The 23,093-nt window shown below is 38.5% G+C and overlaps 2 protein-coding genes across 2 annotated transcripts in view; one reads left to right on the top strand and one right to left on the bottom strand.

Annotated features, from left to right (window-relative positions):
- The window catches only part of helz (helicase with zinc finger), a 43,384-nt gene extending 32,505 nt beyond the window's left edge, over positions 1-10,879 (bottom strand). Inside the window, exons 1-10 of the mRNA XM_026916301.3 lie at positions 10,752-10,879; positions 5,076-5,282; positions 3,963-3,999; positions 3,693-3,817; positions 3,445-3,501; positions 3,179-3,227; positions 2,933-3,008; positions 2,122-2,320; positions 986-1,093; positions 115-415 (exon numbers count right to left, since the gene is read on the bottom strand). Of these exons, the coding sequence (XP_026772102.1) occupies positions 115-415; positions 986-1,093; positions 2,122-2,320; positions 2,933-3,008; positions 3,179-3,227; positions 3,445-3,501; positions 3,693-3,817; positions 3,963-3,999; positions 5,076-5,264 (1,141 nt within the window). The 5' untranslated portion in view covers positions 5,265-5,282; positions 10,752-10,879. The remainder of the gene's footprint in view (positions 1-114; positions 416-985; positions 1,094-2,121; positions 2,321-2,932; positions 3,009-3,178; positions 3,228-3,444; positions 3,502-3,692; positions 3,818-3,962; positions 4,000-5,075; positions 5,283-10,751) is intronic.
- A 2,112-nt stretch (positions 10,880-12,991) lies between these two features.
- pitpnc1a (phosphatidylinositol transfer protein cytoplasmic 1a) overlaps positions 12,992-23,093 on the top strand; it is a 65,693-nt gene continuing 55,591 nt past the window's right edge. The window contains exons 1-2 of the mRNA XM_053239367.1: positions 12,992-13,205; positions 13,340-13,558. Of these exons, the coding sequence (XP_053095342.1) occupies positions 13,511-13,558 (48 nt within the window). The 5' untranslated portion in view covers positions 12,992-13,205; positions 13,340-13,510. The remainder of the gene's footprint in view (positions 13,206-13,339; positions 13,559-23,093) is intronic.

The raw sequence follows: 23,093 nt of genomic DNA, 5'->3' as shown, positions 1-23,093 counted from the left end.
ATGAATGTAAATGTAAAAGATTTTTTACTCCTACTCAGTAGGACTAAGGCTTTCGCCACGTGTTTGAGGATATGAAGTTCATTGAAATCATGCAATTAAAAACAAGAATCTTACCTTCAATAGACGCTGCATCCACCATCACTCTCTGCATCAGCACAGGCTCAGAGCCGAAATCGAAGACTACGGTCTGGCGGAAAGTGCCAAATATCTCCGTTCTAAACGCCACCTCCACAGTGTAGAGGCAGTGATCCATGCCATTCTGTAGCAATCCTACTCCAGTCCACTCCTGACAGCCTCCCTCACACACCTGCTGGGGTACCTGGGTGGAGGTGTCACCTGCCGACACGGCTGTGATGGAGAAGTGTGGTCGGTTGGCATCGTAGAGCAGGGCGATGCGGTGCAACATGCGGGCAGGCTGGACGTGAAAAATGACACAAAAGAGAGGATTGATAATGCAGGGAGACTGGCACATACTGAACAAGGCAGTTCCATATCAATGATGATAAGACTCTTAGTCATGATATACAGGAGGGAAAAATGTAGTACATATTTCTACAATGCTGCTAGGAGTATAAAAAAATAAATATTTGCTCTCTTGCTTCCGGATTATGTTAGCTACCTTTTAAAACTGAATATGTAGTTAGATAGAGTAAAATACTAAAAAATCTAATACAAAAAGGCACTGACCAGCACTATTACAGGATTTGGTGTTAGTATTTGCTCATAGTGCCATTACTTTACTAGGAGCAATGGCAGGACTACACTCAGAATCAAAATATAGCAAAGCATTCCTTTAGACATAACTTGTTCGATTCTAAACATCTTGTTGCCTTGCTTAATTGTCAGCTTGACTTAATTAAGAAATAAATAACAAATGTGTTTGATTACTCAGATCAGGTTCTGTTAGTTTAAACATAACCAAACACAACTCGCATGAGCCAGCCACACTAAATACAGCCGGTTAAAAAAGAAATAGTGTTCCTACCTTGCAGTAAAGTGAGAATGTCCAGGCATGGGATGACTTCTTGGTGTTGACAGTGACTGAAAGATCTGAGTTATGTTCCACTGTAACTCCATCTACACAGTCATTAAGCTGCAAAAACATCAAAGGGGGAAAAAAAAAAACACTATGAAAAGAACACTAAAACCCTCCATACAAAAGTAACATAATTTTAAATACTGATGGTGCAGGTAGGCAATTTGAATAACAAAATTATTCCATTCTTCAACCCACAACCATAACAACATTTTTAAACACCATAAAATGGCATATCCATGAAAGGCCAGTTCAATCTGTTCAGAAAGTCAAGACCTTTACAATTGTTTCTGATAGAGGAACCAGGGCTGACGTTAGTAGCTCCAGGAACCATTTTAATTGCCTCTCCAGGTACTTCGTTGCAGACCAGGAACTATTAGCACGGAGCTTGCTGTATTAAACGTCATACGCAAAATGACTAAAGGATGACTAACCCTTATGTGGGTTATTACACAAAAACGAGTCAACAATTTGTTGTAGATCATGGCATTTAAAAGCCAGCAAGAGAAGGCAAGCAGAAATTACACTGGAAAAGTGGAAAAACCAAGATGTGCAAGTCTTACTCAGCAACTATGCTCAAGAAGACATTCAAAGAGAGTTTGAGTCTTGAGTTAAAAAGAGTTTGCCTTGAAAAGTCTCACTGAAGATTCTGTCACATTGAGGCGAATTTGGAACTCGGCACACTGCAAGCAAAAAAAAAAACTGCAAAAAGTTCAAAGACCATGCACGCACTGCAATGATGCAACCGTCAAACTAGCCCTATGGTTAGTCTGGCCCAGACAGTTACTAAGCACTGGCACACAGTCATGATGCCCTTTGAACCTTTCTGGCAAGCTTTTTTAAACCACCAACACATATTCCACCTTCTAATCATATCTGTATTTGTATGTCTAGATTATCTGTTCAGTCTGAAAATGTGGTCATCCCTATATCAGGAACTAGATTCTTCACCTCTAAAAACTGGGTGAACAGGCACCTTTTGGTTGCTATAACACTGAACATAAACACAGATGTAGAAATTTCTTCTTTAAATAATTCATTTATTAACACTTTTACTAAACTGTGATCTATGCTAAACACCGTACCACTTTCTCTGGGGTAAGGGAGTTGATCCACTTCTCAATGAGGGCCTCTGTGTAGTTCTCAGTGTAATGCTTCCCATCTTGCTGCTGCTTGAGGCGGATGAGTCTGGAGGCATAGCGCTGCTGCCACTCAGTCAGCTCCTCCTGAGAGTGGGCTGAAGTGCACTGTGCACCATACCGACATAGACCCTGCTCTAGAAACCTGCACAGGACCACACGGTTATACTAACACTCACGTCTAGAAACATGAACAGAACATCACCAACAAGCATGCAAAGGAACAGGCTTGTACTAAAATCCTGAATTTGCTGCCCAAATAAAGGAAGATAGTCATGATAAAATTCTGCTCTACTAACCTGCACAGAACACTGTGGTTACAGCACTCATACAAAGAAACTTGCACAGAGGTGCATGGCTGCTATAAGGGTCTATCCTTAAGCTCTATAAATAGGTAGATAGTTACTCTAGAAAGTGACGGAGAGAAATACATTTGGGGGGTCTTCAGAACACCACTGAGACTTTCGTTTCATTCGTTATTACATACAGTGGATATAAAAAGACTGAATGGTGTAATATAATCAAAAGGTGCTTCAACAATGTATAGTTTAGGGGGTGTGCACACTTATGCAACCAGGTTATTGTAAGTTTTTTTATTTTTCCTCAAAATGTTTCTGATTGTTTTTCACTTAATTATTATTGAGGGTGGAAAAAGGGTGGAATTGAGGGTGGAAAAAGATGTGACACGATTTATCTCGGTTTCATTTTTTTTTTTACATCACAAAAACCTGCCTCTTTAATTCTACCTGAACCATACCTTTTACACAATGTGTACTCCTCGCTGCTAGTCACCCCTCGAGGAGGAGGCCGAAACTGCCAACCTTCTTGAACGTCTGTTCCCGGATCCAGACAAACAGAGAGAGGGATAGAAAAAGGGGAAGAGAAAGTTGTTGAAACATATCGGCACATACACCCAAACAGCTACCCATGACATGAGACTGGACATAAATATGATGCCTTGACTTGGTTGTGAAACTGATGTGGTCAGTAGGAGGAAACTCACCCTCCTCTGTCTCTCCTGACTGCTCCGTCACCATTTTACTGCTTACAGCCTGTCAAACAAACAAACAAAAAAAGATTACTCCAACTCGTATTTTGATAGTTACATTTCTGACGAAGGTTACTGATTATAATTAGGATGAAAAGTTTCTCTACACAACTAAAACAGAAAGCTTGTAAGGGACACAGACTGAAACGTGTTTAAGCATGCCCTGATGTGGCCAAAACAAAGACTAACCTCTAAACAGACAGCAAAAAAAACAAGCTTACCTCCATTTCAGACAGGAGTATCTTCAACCTCGTCATATCCTTTGCCATGATTCCATTCTTCAACAAAGCAGAGATGTTTGTGTTATTTTTTTTAAAAACACATTCATTAATTATCTAATCCAGCTCACTATCTGAATATTGAATAATCTGAATATTGCAGTAAGTCATCATCACTGTTCTATGCACTGATTAAAATTTACAACACTTCAGAATATCTCAGATAAAGAAAGGGAGGTGGATTCATTTACCAGTGGTTCTCCATACAGAGCTTTAGAAAGAACAGTAAAGACTTCCTGTAGGCTTCCATCCAGCATCATTTTCTGCAGCCCAGCCCTGAAACTTCCCTCACCCTTACCCAGCTCCTCAGCCAGCACTACACACACACACACACACACACACACACACACACACACACACACACACAAATGTAAGGAAACCATGGCCACCTGCAGTCAATCTCACTCTTCTAAGCTTGGCCTTTGATTACACAGTCAAGTCATGTAGGAATTTTCACTCACCATGCTTACAGTCTTCATCAGCTCGATCATACTCCTTCTGCAGTGAGAAGCGAGAAGCAGACGTTACAAGGCGGGTGAGATTTGAATGATTATACAGATGTTGAGTCAGTGGGAGATGCCTAATCATTCTCAGTGAAACCCCTGTACAGTCCAGTAGTGTTAGGCTGGATTATAGTCATGTCCAACTGACATCGATCTGACATGTTTCTTAAAGACGTGTTTTTCCAATACACAACTGTTTAATAAGTACTAAGGGTATAACAATCTCACAATCCGGATCAATATATTGATTTCAAAGGCAACAATTGAACAACTGATGCATCAATCATAAATCATTAATTAAAATGAGGTTGCACAAACAGAAACAAGGCCTGATAATGTTAAGAATAGAGAAAACCTATTTTAAAAGGAAAAGAAGAGGAGTTTGGAACAGTCACAGTGAGATTTTGATCAAAATTTTCTGATATTGCCAAATCTTTCTTGTCAGCTGTCTTTGGTCGCAATGGCACTAAATCGGCTGCTGATGAGCACGTCACATTATGCATTTTAATAGCGGCTATCTCAACTCACGACCAAAGAATTATTAAGGATGTGTGATTTTTGGTTGTGATAGCAAAATCAGGCCAAAGGTTTTACAGTAAACCCGCCTTAAGCTAATCAATTAGGTCAGTGTTTCTCACACATTTTGGTGTTTTCCCTGCTCACAGCTCATCAGCTAATCTAGAGGCTTAAACTGGGTTGAAATGGGTGAGTCAGAGGAGGAAAAACACCAAAATGTGCAGGGTGGTGATAGCCCAGGACCAGGACTGAGAAACGCTCAATTTTAAGAACCATTTTCAGAACTGTCTCTGCTTATATTTAACCTGCAAACAAATTGTGAGTTTAAACGCGCATGTAGACTGTTGATGCACAAGTGGATCTAGCCTATCATTTTTCATATTTTTTTGTTTAATTCAAAATTGTTTTTTTAAAGGTCATGTGCTGCTCATTACTCAAAGCCAGTTAGAATTAAAACAAGAAACACATATGTACAAAGCCAAGAATAACAGACTAGATAGCATGCTCAAATTTCTGCCAAAATAAAAATGAAAGGTAGAGATGTTGGGAGCTCACCAGCTGGAGCAGGGCTGCTATGCGGTAGAGGAGTGCACACTTGCGGAGGAGGGGTGTGCTGGGGGTGGGTGGGGTCGATCCCAGGGCCAGCAGGGCGTCCGTGCTATGGGCCACCGCCGCGTCATAGTCCTGCCTTACTAACGATCCAACGGCCTCTTCACATGACTTCTGGGGCCTCCTGTCCTCCATGACTCTGGGACAGAGTATCTGAGGAGGAGATACAGAGCAAGGTGTTATGGCAGTGGCCACATCCAGTATGGACAGTTTTCTAGATCTCCTGACCTGCTCTGACACACTTGACTGTTCTATCAAGTCCTGATAATCCACTTCAACTATAAACACTTCAACTTCAGGAAACCATCATACAATTGTATCATACAGTTAAAATTTTCTGATTTGTTGACATTTATTTACACACAGCAACTTTTTCCTGTCACTGGAAGGCTTGATACTGAGCTCGGGTTACTGTCTGTGTGGAGTTTTGCATGTTCTCCCTGTGTCTACATGGGTTTTCTCCAGGTTCTCCAGTTTCCTCTCACCTCCCAATAACATGCTGGTAGATGGATTGGCAACTCTAAATTGAGAGTGTGAATGTGAGTGTGCCCTGGATTGAATGGACTGGCATCCCATCCAGAGTGTACCCCTCTCTTACACTACCTGCTCCAGATCCACATCAAATCCTGACCAGGAAAAAGTGGTTGTTGAAGATGAATGAATCAGATATGGCCTGATTACATTTTTTTACTCATGATCCACCTAAAATCCCCCATCTTCACTGTGTAGGCGTTTACTACATAAGCTCTAACGTAACGCCATTGTGCACTATACTACCAAAAGAACACTATTTAAGATTCAGTCACTTAAAATGGGCCCTCAACATTTGCTGTATTTGCACTAAAGATTAAAGTATTTCCACTCTTGTCTTTGTGTAGATTGTTAACCACTATTACAACAAAATCACTGCATCCGGTGCTTAATAGTTCATCCTGAGAGGGAATCAAGCAACAATACCATGCTATCTAATATAAGCTATTTATTTATTTTTTTTTAACCAAGTGTGTATGTAAAAAACTATTTCACACACAGTTTGTTCACACTTCAGGGACCACCATTAACTTGAACACATTCTTGTTACAAAGTTCAAGAGCGCCAACAGAAAACAGCAAAGTGAGACAGGAACCTGACAGACCTGGTAAACCTAGGAACATCAAATATTAAGAAAACAAGATCTTTCACACACACACTCTCTCTCACACACACACACACACACTCTCTCTCTCTCACACACACACACACACACTCTCTCTCTCACACACACACACACACACTCTCTCTCTCACACACACACACACACACACACACACACACACTCTCTCTCACACACACACACACTCACTCTCTCTCTTTCACACACACACCCACCCACCCACCCACACACACACACACACACACACACACACACACACACACACACACACACACACACACTCACACTCACGCACGCACCCACACCCACCCAACAACCTCCCCTTCCAGCATCATCCAAACCACAAACTGAAATAATGAATAACCTAAAAAAGACAGAACATAATTTTCCTTTGGGACTTTTACACTGACAACAAGCACTGTCTCTATTTCAGCAACCTTTCACTCATCTACTCTCACCTCTGAAATGCTGCCATTGATCAGTCAGTAATCAAATTCATGTGATGAAGTGTTAGAGACAACAATATTGTCAAAATGTATTCATACTGAGGGAAAGTATACTAAATGTGTAGTCTGTGCAGTATGGCTGTGTTCAATCTTCTCATAACTATAAAAGCTACTGCAGGTTAGATCATTGGCTTAACTAAGATTACATCAAACTACGCTCAGCGCTAGTTATTAAGGCCTAGGTCAACTCATTTTCATAATTACCTACTTACTCTTATGTATAACTACTTCAGTAAATTTACAACTGACTGCAAAAGAGAATTCAGAATTCCCGTTTGGCTGATTGGAGTCGGACAAGGCTGTATTTCGTAGAAGTGACAGAAGCTAAAGTGACTTCTTTCCTGCTCACTCATCCTCTCCGAGCCTGAGCTACTGTGAATGAAACTTGAATAGTCTGAATGTTTTTTATAGATTCTATACATTATTTTAGTTTGTGTGGCAATGGTGAGTAGTACTAACAGTGAAAGGAGTAAGAACGAGGAAAGTAGCAGCACTACAATTGACAATCATGACTTACTGACTTATTTACACACTAAAAAAGAAAAATTACACCGGGTTAGTAAACTGCTCACCGCCGTGTGATAACAGACAGCTAAATGAGAGTACAGTATAGCTCATTTTAATCTATTTTATTTAACCAGATACAACTTACTGTCACGAAGGGTTTTTTCCCCCCACATTTTTAACAAATTGTGAAGCCAGGGGCTTTATCCACAAAATAACAGGTCAGCATTTGAAAATTTATAAGTGTATAAAACATTCATCAACAAAAATGCTCATTTTCATTCAGAAAATTAAAGAGCAATAAACTTGCAGCAGTGGAACAACCTGCTGTGTTGTGTTTGGCTCCCTTGTTGGTCTTTCACAATTAAAAAAAAAAAGAAAAGAGAAAAAGAAATAGGTTTGCATTAATAATGATGCAATTTCAGAAACCTTTGGAGGAGACATTAGCTTGGAGTTTGGAGGAGACATTAGCACCTACTATAAACAACACCAAACATCCCATGCATATATATTTAAAAATAAAATGCTCTCTTTATTTTTAGATCCACTAATGATCAGTAAGAAAGGAAAGATCACCAAAAAAAAAAAAAGTCAATAAATATCAGTCTTTTAAAACTGAAAGGAAACACTAAGTTATACCATAATATTTCACCATATCACCCAGCTCTATATACCACGATACATTTTTCAACCATATCACTCACTACTACAGATACAATGATGTAAATGGACACAGCAGTGGCTGCTGGTTGTGTTTTTTTTTTTATAATGGGGAACTGTCTGTTACGGATATGCATGAGCTGAAAGGAGTTTTTTTCTCCCCGAGTTTTGCATTAAATGAATGTTTAATTATCAGTCTCTTCTCATAAGTATGAGTATAAAAAGACTTTTCTAAATATCTAAATGCATCTAAATATCTTTTTCTAAATGTATATTGCATGGGCTTGTGATAACAATGATTTTAATACTTCGAAAAGTTACGAAAAGTCAGAGTTTTAGGGCGATGCAGATAGCGATGCTTTCTTTTCCTCAAAAGAACGTGAAACGGTCAAATATGCTGGTTATGTCATTTTCAGTTTTTAAAATATATAAACATAATTTATATTGATTTTACACACTTGCAGCCTTATCGTACCACATATCGCATTACTTAACAAGTTACCGCATATCTCATTTTTCTTCAATTCTGTGTCTGCCATTTCATGCCAAAAAGCAGCTAAGCTGAAGAAGGAAGTGACGGCTAGTTAGATAGACTTATAAACAACACGTTTTTAGCATCTTTGAGAAATGTACCAAGCATCAGAAGTCAAGTGTAGAGCACACTGTCCAGTACACACTGAGAATTTTTTTTATATGCAAACCCCCCCTGCCCACACTTCCACTGACCCCCAGTGAAGCCTGTGCTTCCGGGTGTGGCTCAAAACAACCTATTAAAAGCGTGTTGTCCCATGAGTGTTGATCTTTCATACCACTAAATCACAGTGTACTTGATTCTCCCATAGACACCCAGAGACACATGGCTTCTCTTAAGTGTCTGTGAGATTATACGCGTGTCTATGAGAAAGCAGATCTTCATGCAGGATGCACTGCTCACCGAAAACAATATGCGTTAAATGAATGAACATCACGATATTGCAGTGAGATATCTGATCATATGATTTACTAAAATATTGAATTCCACCAAAAGTGATGAACAATAGAGACACTTTGGTAAAGATTTCATTTGTGCATTTTAATGAAATTTTTAGAGAAAGCCAGGCTTCCAGTGTAGTCTTAAAGCAATGTGGGACACAGGTACTCGATACGGCCGGGATACGAATAGTCCCATGTTCGGATTTATTACCATGCCATGCTGCGCCACGCTGTTTGCTGTGCTCTTTGATAGAAAGTGATTTTTACAAGAAACATTATGAGAGTTAGTTTCACCCATGCTTCTGTTTGGTACACCATTACAGTGCTGCTACCACTTTTTTCCTACTACACTTTTCTTTATGTGCTTTTCTACCCACATTGATGATACGGTAGAGTCTATAAACCGTGTACAGACAATAGTTTGCACTGGTTTCTTCTATCCAATACTGCTCTGTAGTCCTGCCTAATTACTGTACACGGTCCTGTGTATTTATTGTATAATTTTTTTTTACTCGTCTCACATTGTCGAGGACTTTATTTAACGATCCATTCTAACATTCCAGTAACATATGGGATCAGTCCAATTTCTGTAATAAACCAACTGTGAGTGGATCATCTGTACATCATCTATAAAAGAAATGCTCCTTGTGCCTTCTGATAAACTGAGCTGTTTCCTAAAGTTTCTAATGCAAAGCCTGGAACATTAATCACATACAGGACGTATCAGATGTGTAAAATGTATTTAAAAATATAGAAAGTGCAGAAGATCATTATTTAAAGGGACAATGCTTAGTCCTGAAAAAAAAAAAACAACAACAACAACAACAACAACAATGGTGTGGCTCTGATATGAAAAGCAAGGCAAGTCTGAACATCTCCCAGTTCCTGCGTGCTATTTAAACTTCAGATCTGCGTTAATTAACGGGGAACATACCAAAAAAGGCGACAGGGAGACTAAGAAAAACACAAAGGGCCTATATTTGGATTCCGGGTCAGTTAATAATAGATGTCCCATCATCTGGCGAGGAAAAACAACAACTAGCCTCATTGTAATGGGACACACAAAAGCAAATCGCACGACACAAAATTAAGAACCTGATGTCGCTCTAAACCACTCATTAACGTGGATTTCCTGCAGTGCACAATAAACTGAGGCTTGCTGAGCAGACGTTTGGCTCCAGTTCTGCTTTACCCAACTGTGATGTCGCCTGTTACAGAGCTAGCTCGCTGCGTTATTTTTCCACACCTATATTTAGACAAGTCCCGCCTCTTGTGATGTAATTGGCTAGCACTTCGTCAACACACGCGCCGAGTTCGACACTACGCAATAACAGCCAAGTAGGTGAGAGAGTGTTAGCCAATCACAGCGCCGGAGGCGGGATTAGCCGGAAAACGGGTGGGAAAAATACCGCTAGCTGGCCTTGAGCGACTAACGCCCCCGTAGTCGTGTTTACGCAATGTCTGGCACAATGTCCCGGAACGTCCGCGATGTCCGAGAAGTCGGTGCACCGTAAACAACTGCAGACCTGACAGTGAAAACTGTTATGTGCAAGTACAAAGTGACGGGACGTGTGAACTAGCAAGCTAAGCTTAGCCAACTAGCTGACGCTAACTCTCTTAGCTAACGTTAGCCAGCTAGTTTGTAGGGCTGCGGTTCTGGCCTTATTGTGTACCGAGTCATACTGCAGCTCACCATAGTGCTTATTTAGCTTTTATTGCACTTTAAGATACCCGACATCTGTAATTTCACCAGCGACCCCAAACAAGTCGTTGTTCCTAATGTGAAAGGAGCGCAGAGAAAAGGTCTCGGAGGAAGTCTGCACTTACCTAGCTTCACTTTCTACGCCATCTTGAATCCACTTGTCAGCCTGTCGCACGGCATTATGGTCAAATATTTACTGCGCGCGGCTTCCTGGAAATGCTACCGTCATGTAGCTTTATACCACACTGACACAGCGTAACTGCAGCTCCTGGCCTTTCTCAACCCAGTGCAAATTTCATTACCAGCGTGAATATATATATATGAACTGTCATTTGTGAAGATATACACTCTTATATGGTTATAAACAACATAAAGGGTGTTTAAGTTTAAATTTAACCTAATTGTGATGGTATGGGAAATGAAGGAAATGTAAACATGGGGCCCAAGAGTCTATGAGTGAAAACTGTCCAAAAATTAACCTCTCATTATGAGCAGTCTCATTATGGTTATGATTATTAGTTGGGAAGGCTACGTATCTATAGTGTCCATGCATGTCACGTGCCCTAAAAAAAAGGTCTATAGCTTGACAATGAAACGATTAGCACTGAACAATATCATGCCTTATATCATGAGGTCTCATTGATGGCATAATAAGTTAGACAGACGGCTCCATCCATTCAAACTAAAAACACTGACTTACAGACGATAGAGAAAATAATCTGTCTCTTTCACGCTGAGTATACCTGCGACTGTGTTTCACGTGTCTTCTCAATCAATGTTCATAATGTGTTACAGACGTGTCAGCAAAGTGTGCTTAAAATTAGTCCCAATGGAGATTGTATCTGGGCAGCAGTTTACTCTGTATAATCACCTGAACACGACTGTCACTGAATCTACAGTCTGCATGAATCTACAATCTGGGCTAGAAAGAAATCAGCCCCAGTGGCGATCACATTGGGGAGCATTTCATTCTGTATGATCACCTGAACATGACTGTTACTGAATCTACAGTCTGCATGAATCTACAGTCTGGGCTGGAAAGAAATCAGTGTAGTGACAGAAAGAGAGAGAGCAAAGCACACATATTAACACTCTAGTGCAGACAATATCATTACAATAAATTGTAGTCTAATGTAGTATTATATAAAAAATTGTATGTGTATATTATGCTAGAATGTAATCTATCTATCTATCTATCTATCTATCTATCTGTCTGTCTGTCTGTCTGTCTGTCTATCTATCTTAGCTCTTATCAGCTCAGAAGCATTTTGCCAATTTTTTTTTTTATTTTGCATTTTGCTGATTTAAAAAAAGCTAAAAACATTTTATTTACTTTAGCTTTTAACTAGCTTTACTATATGCCTTATGTAAAATTTATGTTACTTTTACATTACCAATATATTATTTAATTATTGTACTTTTATTCTATTTTTACACACTTTTTATTATAGTTTTATACTTTATACTGTTATTGTTTTCTTCTTTCTGACACTGCTATTATTATTATTGGCATTTTTAACTGTTATTTTTGAGTCCCTTTTTTGGTTATTTTGCTGGGAGTATTTCTTAAACTCTAAAGCACTTCGAACTGCATTTTGAATATATGGAAAGGTGCTACATAAGTAAAGTTTTTTATTATTATTATTATTATTATTATTATTATTATTACTATAGCTATTTTTTGAGTGCATGTGTCTGTGTGGGTTTCCTCCAGGTGCTCCGGTTTCCTCCCACCTCCCAAAAACCTGCCAGTAGGTGGATTAATGGCTAGGATAAATTTCCTCTAGGTGTGAATGTGTGTGTGTGTGTGTGTGTGTGTGCGTGTGCAATTTGCCCTGCCATGGACTGGCATCCCATCCAGGGTGTATTCCTGCTTTGTGGCCAGTGTTCCTGTGATAGGCTCCAGATCCACCACGAACCTGACCAAGATAAAGCGGTTACTGAAAGTGACTGAGTTAATATAATAATAATAATAATAATAATAATAATTAATAAACAATACAATATTAATAACAATCATTATTAATTATTAAATAGTAGTAGTAGTAGTAATAATAATAAACACAATTTTAACAAATATTATTATTAATTATTAAATAATAACTACTAATTTTAAAACTGTTTATTAGTATAAATAATAACCATAAATAATAATTAATAAATAATACAATATTAATAAATATTGTTATTAATTATTGAATAATAATAATAATAATAATAATAGTAATAATAATAATAATAATAATAATAATAATAATAATAATTATTATTATTATTATTATTATTCTACATTGGAAAAGAGTGTGTGTAACCAGTGTAAAGGAGAGGTTTTGGCGCCGCCTGCTGGTTGCTGTAGTAACTGCACTCTGCTGAGCAGCGCGCTGCAGTTACACTCTCTCTCACATGCACAGCAGACGCGGAGCATCCTGTAACAGCGCTGACAAACACACAGCACAGCGTTTACATTTCCACCAGTCCGGACGATTAACACACAAAAGTCTGACAAGAAACCAGTGCAAACTGATTGTGTCTTCGCTGGCATTCTACTCAAAACCCTGGCCGTATCCAGAACGGGACAGGTGAGCTGTGAGAGTGGAGTGCAGCAACACTGATCTGAGTTGAAGAGCTTTAAAGCAGTAATAAGCGGTACTTTGTGGAGGGTTTTCTTCGCTGCAGTCTTAAACAATATTCTCTTCTCGTGACCCTGTTTCAGCCTGCCTGTGATCTGATGAAGAGATCATCCGATAATCATCTCCAGCCTGGGGAGCGCAGATATTTCTGATTTTCTTGTTTCCACCGACAAATGCTTCAACTCAGCAGTGCAGATAAGCTGTGACACTGAACTCAAATCCAACCTCATTCACACACTTACAGCAGGAGGAGGATGTTGATGAAGGAATACAGAATATGCATGCCACTCACCGTGGAAGAGGTACTGTTCAATAAAGCTGCTTATATGTGTGTGTGTGTGTGTGTGTGTGTGTGTGTGTATGTATATATATATATATATATATATATATATATATAATTTTAACTCCTCTGAACAACTTATAAATGTTAGGCTTTATAGTTCTATAGCCTATAAGCCATAACAATCAGTCACTAAGCATAATATTTGCTGTAATATCTTTTGAACTATTGTTAGTCTAAAACAAAAAACTAACATTTGTAAATAATATACTCTGCATTAAAGCAAAGCAATGAAAGAGTGCTAATTACAGGTATTACAATATTAATTAGCCTATGCATATAGATACATTTCCATTCTTCAGGTACCTACACACCTTTATTTGTTTATACTGCTCCATACCTACATGTTTTATATGCATAACTTTATTATTTGCAATAAAGCACTTTGAGGTGGATGACCACTTGGTGGTGCTGTTGTAACTTTCCTACCCCAAGCAGCACTTTGGTAGGAACTGGAAGTTCTTCTTTTAATTGTATAATCTTTGTGGCTATAGGATATACATGATATAGGATAAAGTGCAGTTTAGTGCAGCTAAGACCAACAAGATTTCAGTCTTTAGGTTGCAGTTTGATATGATTTTGGAGATTGTGAATGCTCCAGGCAAAATAATAATAATAATACTAATAAAAAAAATGTTTTTCCAGGATGCCAAACAGAGACGTAGGTCAAGTGTTAGGTTTCTTGTCTGACTCTTTGAACTGTCATTCCACAACTATTACATAAGCGCAAATACTTTACTATCATGCTGAGATGGCATTGTACATAAGAGGGGTTCCTGCATTTAAACATTTGACACTTCCTTGAACTTAAGTGATTAGCTGTTGGAGGAGCCCCCAGTGCTTGGACCCCTAGGTATCTGCCTGCTTTGCTTTTTCTGAAGCTACATCTCTGCTTTCATTATTTATAATCATCCTGTTACTTTTCGGCTGTAAGGAATTGTGTGCCTGTTAAAAAATCCGGTGCAGTCTGACCAGCCACCAGCTGCCAAAACACAGTCTGAGCTGGTCAAGCTGATAGACCATCTTTGCCAGCTGGCTAGTGCCTATAGAATGGAAAGAGTTTCTGAACTACCACTACTAATGCTATATTGTAGAGAAGTTGTTTTTAAGAACAAAACACAACAGGAAGGCAATTACAAAATCCCAAACATTTATTGATCAATTAATCAAGTAATTAGTAAGCTGGAAAAGATTTCCCAGCTGGCGAAAGATGGTCTACCAGTTTGACCAGCTCTGCCTGTCGTTTCACAGCCTGTGCCTGGTCAGTCCAAGCTGGCTTTTTTTTTTTTTTTTTTAGCAAGGTCGGTTACAGTATAAGGTGATTCTGGGAACAATGAGTGCTCCAGGCTAAAAAATAAATGTTAAGTTTTGCCAGGTTGCAAAATAGATACTGTTTAGATCAGATCCCTGTCAGACTCTTAAACTATCATTACACAACTATCACACAGGCCAAAACAGCACCTTTGCTAATATTTAGCATTATTAGCTATTATTATTATGCTGAAATACTGGGAGGACATTTCCTTGGAGGGCCCGGCAGTGCTTGGACCCCTGGGCAATTTCCTGCTTTACCTGTCCTAAAGCAGTATTTATAATCATCCTGTTACTTTGTGGTTTTCAGGATTTGCATATGTGTGTGTGTGTGTGTGTGTGTAGATGTATAGAATGCTGTGATTTGTGTGCTAATACTGGGATCTAGGAGAACCAAAAGAAAGTGCTATTTTGTAAATGTCATCTATTATATTTTAGTTTTAGTTTTATTGAGGGTGACTGTGAAGTTTGCTGAGTCAGGTGCTCTTTCCCTACTGTTTCCTGAAGACAAACAACTAAACTCAGTAATGCTGTAGAACCTTCATGTAATTTCCTTGATGTTCTTACGGTTTACTGGAATTTCTTGAAAAAAAAATTCCTAGAAAGTTTTTATCTACTTTCTTTGAGTGTAAATCTTTTTTCACATGTACCATATAAGATTAAAATGTTACTTGATTTTTTTTATTAAAAAATGTTTTTCATAAAAAACAGGGTAATGTTTTCCTGATGCCTTGATGTATTCAGTTTTCAGAGACAGTACAGTTCACCACTCTCTTTTAACAATTTGTATCTGGTGCACAAGTTCATCTGTTGGGTAAAGAACTGACAGTCTCGGCACACAGCAACGGTGCTTTTTGCAGAAACGTCAGTTCAGGTGATGAGACGCTAATTGATGTCTTTGAACAGATATCAAATACAGAGTGTTTTCTAACTTGAGTAGTTGAAGGCTGCCAAAATGTCTTAGAACAGGTATCACTGAGTCACGAAGAATAAAATCAGCAATGTTCTCACTTCTAAGTGACATACTGAAGATACTGTGTTTGGACAAGTTTGAAAAGGATACATTATAGTCCAGGATCTTTATTTCTCAGATCCCTATTTTTGACAGTTTTGGAACATCGGTTTAACAGACAATAACAAAGCATATATTTCTAATAGATCTTTATATAGTGGAGTTTTATATCATAAATACACTATATGGCCAAAACTTTGTGGATACCTGACCATCACACTCACATGTGCTTTTTGAACATCCCATTGCAGATTTAGTCCCGCTTTGCTGTTATAATAACCTTCACTCTTCTGAGAAGGCTTTCTGCTAGATTTTGGAGTGTGGCTGTGGGGATTTGCTCATTCAGCCACAAGAGCATTACTGAGGTCAGGCACTGATGGTGGGTGAGGAGGTCTGGGGTGCAGTTGGCTTTCCAATTCATCCCAAAGGTGTTCAGTGGGGTTGAGGTCAGGGCTCTGTGCAGGCCACTTGAGTTCTTCCACTCCAACCTTGGCAAACCATGTCTTCATAGACCTTGCTTTGTGCACAGACCCCTTAGTTCCACTGAAGGGAAACTGTAATGCCACATTATACAAAGACATCCTATACAACTGTGTACTTCCATCTTTGTGGCAACAGTTTGGGGAAGAACCACATATGGGTGTTACTGTCAGGTGTCCACAAACCTTTGGCCATATAATGTAGTTTCAGTTGTGTCAGGTGACTGTATAAAAAGCTAAATCAATAAAAATGCAAAAAGATTTGGTTGGCCCGCTACTATTACAACTACATTACTACTAGTTTACATCTCTTGGTTACAAACATGTTGCTCAGTGATCAGACGTCTTATTGGTGTAGAAACCAAATAACAGTGTGTGTGATTGGCCGTATGGTTTTGTTTACAAGCTCATGTACTGCAGTTTATAGTATAACTAACTTCCGCTTCAAAAATCAAACCTCATCAGAGTGTTTGTAATGCAGACAAAATAATAAAAATAGTTTTTCACTGCTAAACTATCAAGCTGCAAGTGGATTTGCAATGGTGATTTTGTTTCCTGGAAAGTCATTGCTCACTGTGAGAAGCGGCCAAATAATTCCTAAATTATTAAGTAATATGTAAGACATGATCTTTCATGGTGAGGGCGACATCACAGACCTCAGCCAGTTATAACGTATTCTACTCAATTACAGTCGTGTGCTGCTTCTACAAAATTCATAGTGTAGTCAAAATATATAAGTACATTTATAAATACTAATTTATAAATATTGTTGAAACTGAGATTGAGTTATTTACCAATTGTTTTCATTTGGCATGTATCTGTCACCTTATATTTAGCACAAAGAACTCTTCAAGCTTAGAAAAAAAGGTTAAATCTTAAAGGTGTAAAATCTCTCCCATCTAATGTACTTCTGTTATCCTGTGTGCCTGAACGATATACTCAGTTTCAAATGGCACTCAATGTGTTTATCTATTTGTCTGAATTTTAATTAGATTGTCTCAAAGGGAAGTTCAAGATGGGCAATTAAAACATAATTGCTCACTATGATGAGTAATAAATCAACTTCGTCTCCATTTCTGCTCAAATTAATATCAAATGATTGCATTTTGATTTGAGAAAGTCAGTGTAATGAGATAGGTGTCTATGTTATGGGAAAAAAACACTGTGGTTTTACACTCTCAATAGCTTTATTTTGCAAACTAACCATAGATGCAGGGTATGCTAAAATTCTAGCTAAAATTCTTCACCATGAAGGAATAAATTAGGTGATGAAGTCCTTCAAAACGCTACTGGAGATTATTTTATTCAAACAAAATACATTTGTGCATATGGGTTTTAAACAATTAGCATTGCTCAATAAGTGTGATGAATGAAACCCTTGACCTTAAGGGTTGTGTGTGTATGTGTGTGTGTGTGTGCCTGCACGCACATGTATGAATCTGCGTTGAGTCAGTGACAGGCCATTTGTGTGTGAGGCATAAATATGAATAACTGACCTGCCTGGTAACAGCACTGTTGTGATGGAAATAAATCGTATGCCCAAAGTAGTAACTGAGTTTATGGCAGTGTGCATGTGTGTCACAAAATAGAGCTATAACTGATGTAGGGAGAGGCTATTTGCAACCCGGAAATGCTTGACCTGCCGAGCAGTAACTGAACTTTAAACGCTATTTGAAATGTTAGCGTGCTTTGTAGATGTGAGCCCTCAGAAGCAGAACATTGTGTTCCAACTGAGGTACAATGATTTGGAAACACACACAGCTAAGACCAGCAGCCTTGAATGTAATTCATGGGATTATATAGCAGAACGCAGCCAGTAACTCTAGATGCCATTTTGTCTTGTGTAGCTGTGTGTTCTGTCTTATGGCCACTTTCTGTGTTGTTTTCTCCCTAAAGGTTAGGCTTTTTCCCAGCATGGTAAAAGGAACTGGCATTGAACAGGCTGATGGGTATAATGATAATTACTTCTGCTGTATTTAAAACATTATTATAGAGTTCACCAAGTGTAATTTCCACCAAAGACCCTGACCAGATAGTCCACCAAATGGACAAATACTCTAAATGAATTGTCATGATTATCCCACTAAGCTTTACTGAGCCACAGTGTACATGTATCATGTAGGAGTCTTCCATTCTTGCAAAAAAAAAAACAAACAAAAAACCATTATATCTGCTCTTAAATGCACAGTCTCTTCCTGCCGAGCTTTAAAGCACTGTGTTACAAGAACGTATTAATATTCTGAAATTTAACTTGATTTCAAATTTTAAAGACACAGTGTGTTTTTTGTTTTATAGGGACATCCTTAACCACAGTCTGACTAGTCCTTATATTTACTACACCATGAAACCACAGTTGGAGCTTTCCACAGATGTCCTGTTGTATAGTACCTATCAAGAAAAAGTACAACAAACTGTCAGAGATGCTCTTATTCTTATTTTATAGATTTCTTGAAGATGTTTAAAAAAAACCATTGATTATTCATCCAGCACTCAGGGCATAGCCTAAATTTGCATCCAGGGCAAAGATTTTCCCTTCCCATAAGCATCATTTGCTGGTTATATAACAACAAGTTATCTAGCTCTTAGTCTCCTGAGTCCAATGTCGGACACTTTTTGTCACTATACTAGGTTAAAAACCAGCTACTTTCAGGTGTTATAGGTTCACTCCAAAACCAAATCTAGACTAGACCATCTAGAATAGCAGACTCTTTGGAAAAGTCAGCCACTTTAGGAGAAGTTGGCAGTGAGCAATATCTCCATAATTGAAAATAAGCTTAACACTAACACTTCTAACACTTCTAAATGAAATTCAGTGAAATTAAATCAAACCCCTTAACATGCCCCATTCTAACTTCCTGTTTCAACACACAGAATGAAAGTCATTTTATAGGCACTTTGAGGCCATGCAGATAGGGCATTTAAGGCCATCCCTCAAACAAGAACATGCAGCATTTATTTTAATAATTATAAGTAACATAATTATAATTATAGTTTTATCATTTCTGATTATTGATATTAAAGGATTCATTTATTTCTTTCCTTTCCATGGTACATCAGGCTTTATTCCTGAGATACTCACCAAAGAGTGAGACCAATGATTTATGCACAGCATCATCTTCACTTTTTTCTTTTTTCATACAATAAATCAATATTGGTATATCGATTATCAAGAAGGAAGCCTGATTCCCCAGGGTTGGTTCTATCTAGCAGGAGAGTTGCAGGTAATGGATCTCACGGCTCTTCCCAGTCTTGTTGGCTGTTGGGATCATGCTCCTTTCTAGACCATAATACTGGGAATGGGATTTATCAAAAACTTTAACACGGTTTTATTGATTTGATCAATTATGATCAATATATGGTGTAATTACAGATCTGTTGTGACTAGTATGACTGGTTCAGGCAGCCAAAAATCCCATAAGCCAGCAATACAAAACATATGTCATTCCATTGTGAGATTTTGTGTTTTTCCATTTCTCTGACATGAAATCCTAAGACCTTGTAGATGTTACAGAATTGCCCATATCCTGTTTTTTTAGGCCCTCTTGGTTTTATGTCTCCTGTATTTGGTTATTGTTTTCAGTTTTTGCTAATACACATGCCCCTTCTAGTTAGTCTTTTGGGGTTCATACATCTTTTTTTTTAAGACCCTTGTTTTCCCGTTGTTCCTTGGGAAGTCTTGCATGTTTGCGACACAAATTTGAAGACCATTGTTTCCATTGTTTTGCTCAATGGCTCTGTTTTCTCCCCAGAGTCAGCCTCAGTCAATAATTCTGTGTCAGTCCCAGGACTTGCTTTTTTCTCCAGCATCAGATTCAAGCTCTACTCCTCACCCTCTATCACTCATGGCCCATACTTCACTCTCAACACTAATCACAGATCCTGTTCCTTATTTTGGGTCAGTCACGGTAGTGTTTATTGTTTACTGTTTTTGCCTTTAACTTGTTTACATGATTTCTGATTATGGACTTACCTTTGTTGAGCATGTCTACCTGTTTCCTGGCTATGGATAAAGATTCAAGCAAGAAAATACATCCGTGCAAATGGATCTACAGTGCTTTGCAGAATCCCCCATAAAGTCTTAAATTGAAATTAGTTTTGGAATGGAAACAATGTATGAAACTCAAATGCTATTGAAACTCATTCTTAGCGACTTTTGAGTGTGAGAGAATCCTAATATTTTCCTGATCACAAGCCTATTCAGGAAGAAAAGATCACTGATAAAGGTTTCAAATAAAAAGAGCTTTCATTCAGGCATGGCTGATTGGTATGACCTCACTTGCACTGGCCTACAGCTTGACTGAACAGCTGGATAAAAAGGGGAGCTATAGCTTTTTTTTTCTTTTATGCTTCCAATTACAGACTCTTTTGTTTGGAGAGCATACAGAGTTTGTCTCACTTTGTAGCCATGGATACAGTGTGTAAAGCTCAGGGGTGAAAAAGGTCAACCCCTAAAAGGTATCCTTTGTTACTCCAAACAGACCAGTTTTTTAAACATTGTAACAGCAATTTAAAGCAAAACAAAAAATGGCATGGTTTTGCCAGTTGTGATCTCTTTTTATGGACGCCAGACACCACAGAGCTAATGTGCAAAACGCCACCCCAGAGTGGCACCCCGGAGTCACTTAGAGTGTTGTGCTAAGCAACCACAGGTACATTGCAATGCTGAGATGCAGGACAGTTTTTTTTAGGGGAATCAGACTGCAGAGAATAGTTGATCAGCACAAATAGAGAACCAAGGGGTGAGAGCAGGACACATTTCCTCACCATCATCAAGAACACTGGAGCGTACAGTGTCGACAATCTGAAACACAGAGCAGAGCAAAAAAGTACACAAGCTAAAAGCATCTGGCTGCTATTGGTTTTGAATCAGGCTTGAAAGACCAAGATTAGGAAAATCCATGAGCTTGATCCAGTTGGAGCTCTGATGAATGGACTCAGTGTAAACAAGTGCCCTGTGATGGACTGGCATCTCATTCAGGGTGTATTCCTTCCCGATTTTACTTATTTACCCAGTATTCCATCCTTTTCAACTCCACACACAAATTATTTTTAGTTAGCTCGCTATATAGGACATAGGATTTATATATATATTATATTATATTATATTATATTCGGGACTTAGTCATTATAAAATATAATGGAAAAATTAAACACAGTAAAATTTATTTTATTCCTTACCATTTTACTAAAATTACTCTTACAAGTATCATTTATTAAAATGATAGAAATTCGGATTGTATACATGCACTGAATAAAAAAAAACACACTCCCTTGTCAACCTTGAGCTTCACGTACTGTAATTCATTTTAAAACATATCAATTACACATACCTCTTGACAAAGAAATTTATTATGTGGGTTATTTTGGGTTACTTTCACAAACTTGTATAGAAACAAAGAGAGATGATGATTGTAACTTGCTACTATGTGTGAAAGAGTGACCTTTCCAGATCCATTATTTTTATTGGCATTGCTTTCCTAGAAAATCTGTTTACTTTCGTAGAAGCAGCAGGCATGACTCAAATCTCAATTTGTCAGTAATTCCACTGTTCCGTTTTCAATTGCCTATCAAATGCTTAGGCATCATTCTTATTATTTTTAAAATTTTGGCAGAATACTAAATCCTATGTGCTTGATATTGTATTTGACCTATGCATGGTCCCTCAGGCTTATCTGAAGTCAGTGATCTAGGATGTGGCATGGTGGATAGATTATGAACAGGTTTTCTCAGAAGCTAGTATAGCCAGGACTGGCCCATTTGGTAATTAAGAGTTAAATAGCTTGCCTGCTGGATTGAGCCACAGTGGACCTGTGGTGCTCATTTCTGTCTGTCACAGCACGGTGGTCTCAGGAAAGTTTCCATCAGCTGCAGTCGATTCACTGCTTGGCAGCCCGTCCCTGTGGGTCTCCCTGTGAGAAGCATTTAACCTTAAACCATGTTTTGAGCATACCTCCTGGCAAGATGACAGGAAAACAAGGGATGCAAATGTAGGTGGGAAACATTTATGGGGTGTGTGAAGCCAAATATATCACAGCAAAGCATGACGGGCAGCAGGAGCAGCTGGTCAGCTTCTCATATTAATGACACTTTAGCAACATATCAACACAGGCAATTTTATGGTGGGTGCAAAGGGTACATTTTTACCCCTTGCTGTTCAGATATAAACTTTTTTTTTTTTTAAATATGGCCAAGGAACTAAAAACATTAAACCTTCAGACTTCAAATTCACTAAACTTCCCCTAGGTGTGAATGTGTGTGCATGGTTCCCTGCGATGAACTGGCATCCCATCCAGGGTGTATTTCCGCCTCACACCCAGTATTCTCGAATAGGTTCCAGATCCACCAAGACCCTGACCAGACTGAAGTAGTTACTAGCGATCACAACACTTCTACATATACAGTCAAATAATGTAAATAACCTGCTTGCTCTATTTACAGGAAGGCATTCCACCATTTAAACATTTTTTATAGTTCAGGAAAACCTGCAATACAAGTGATAAGTCTCTCTGTTAAATTTCTTCATTTTTAAATGGTGACATTGCATAATATTTTCTCAAGGTTTCAAGGTCAGGCTTATGCTCTTCTGTTTCTTCAGGCCTATATAAGCACTTTGTGAACTGCATACAGTGGATATAAAAAGTCTATACACTCCTGTTATAATGGCAGGTTTTTGTGATGTAAAAAAATGAAACCAA

The sequence above is a fragment of the Pangasianodon hypophthalmus genome, chromosome 13, assembly GCF_027358585.1.
Source record: "Pangasianodon hypophthalmus isolate fPanHyp1 chromosome 13, fPanHyp1.pri, whole genome shotgun sequence".
Lineage (NCBI taxonomy): Eukaryota > Metazoa > Chordata > Actinopteri > Siluriformes > Pangasiidae > Pangasianodon > Pangasianodon hypophthalmus.
This window is presented reverse-complemented; position numbering and strand designations above follow the sequence as displayed.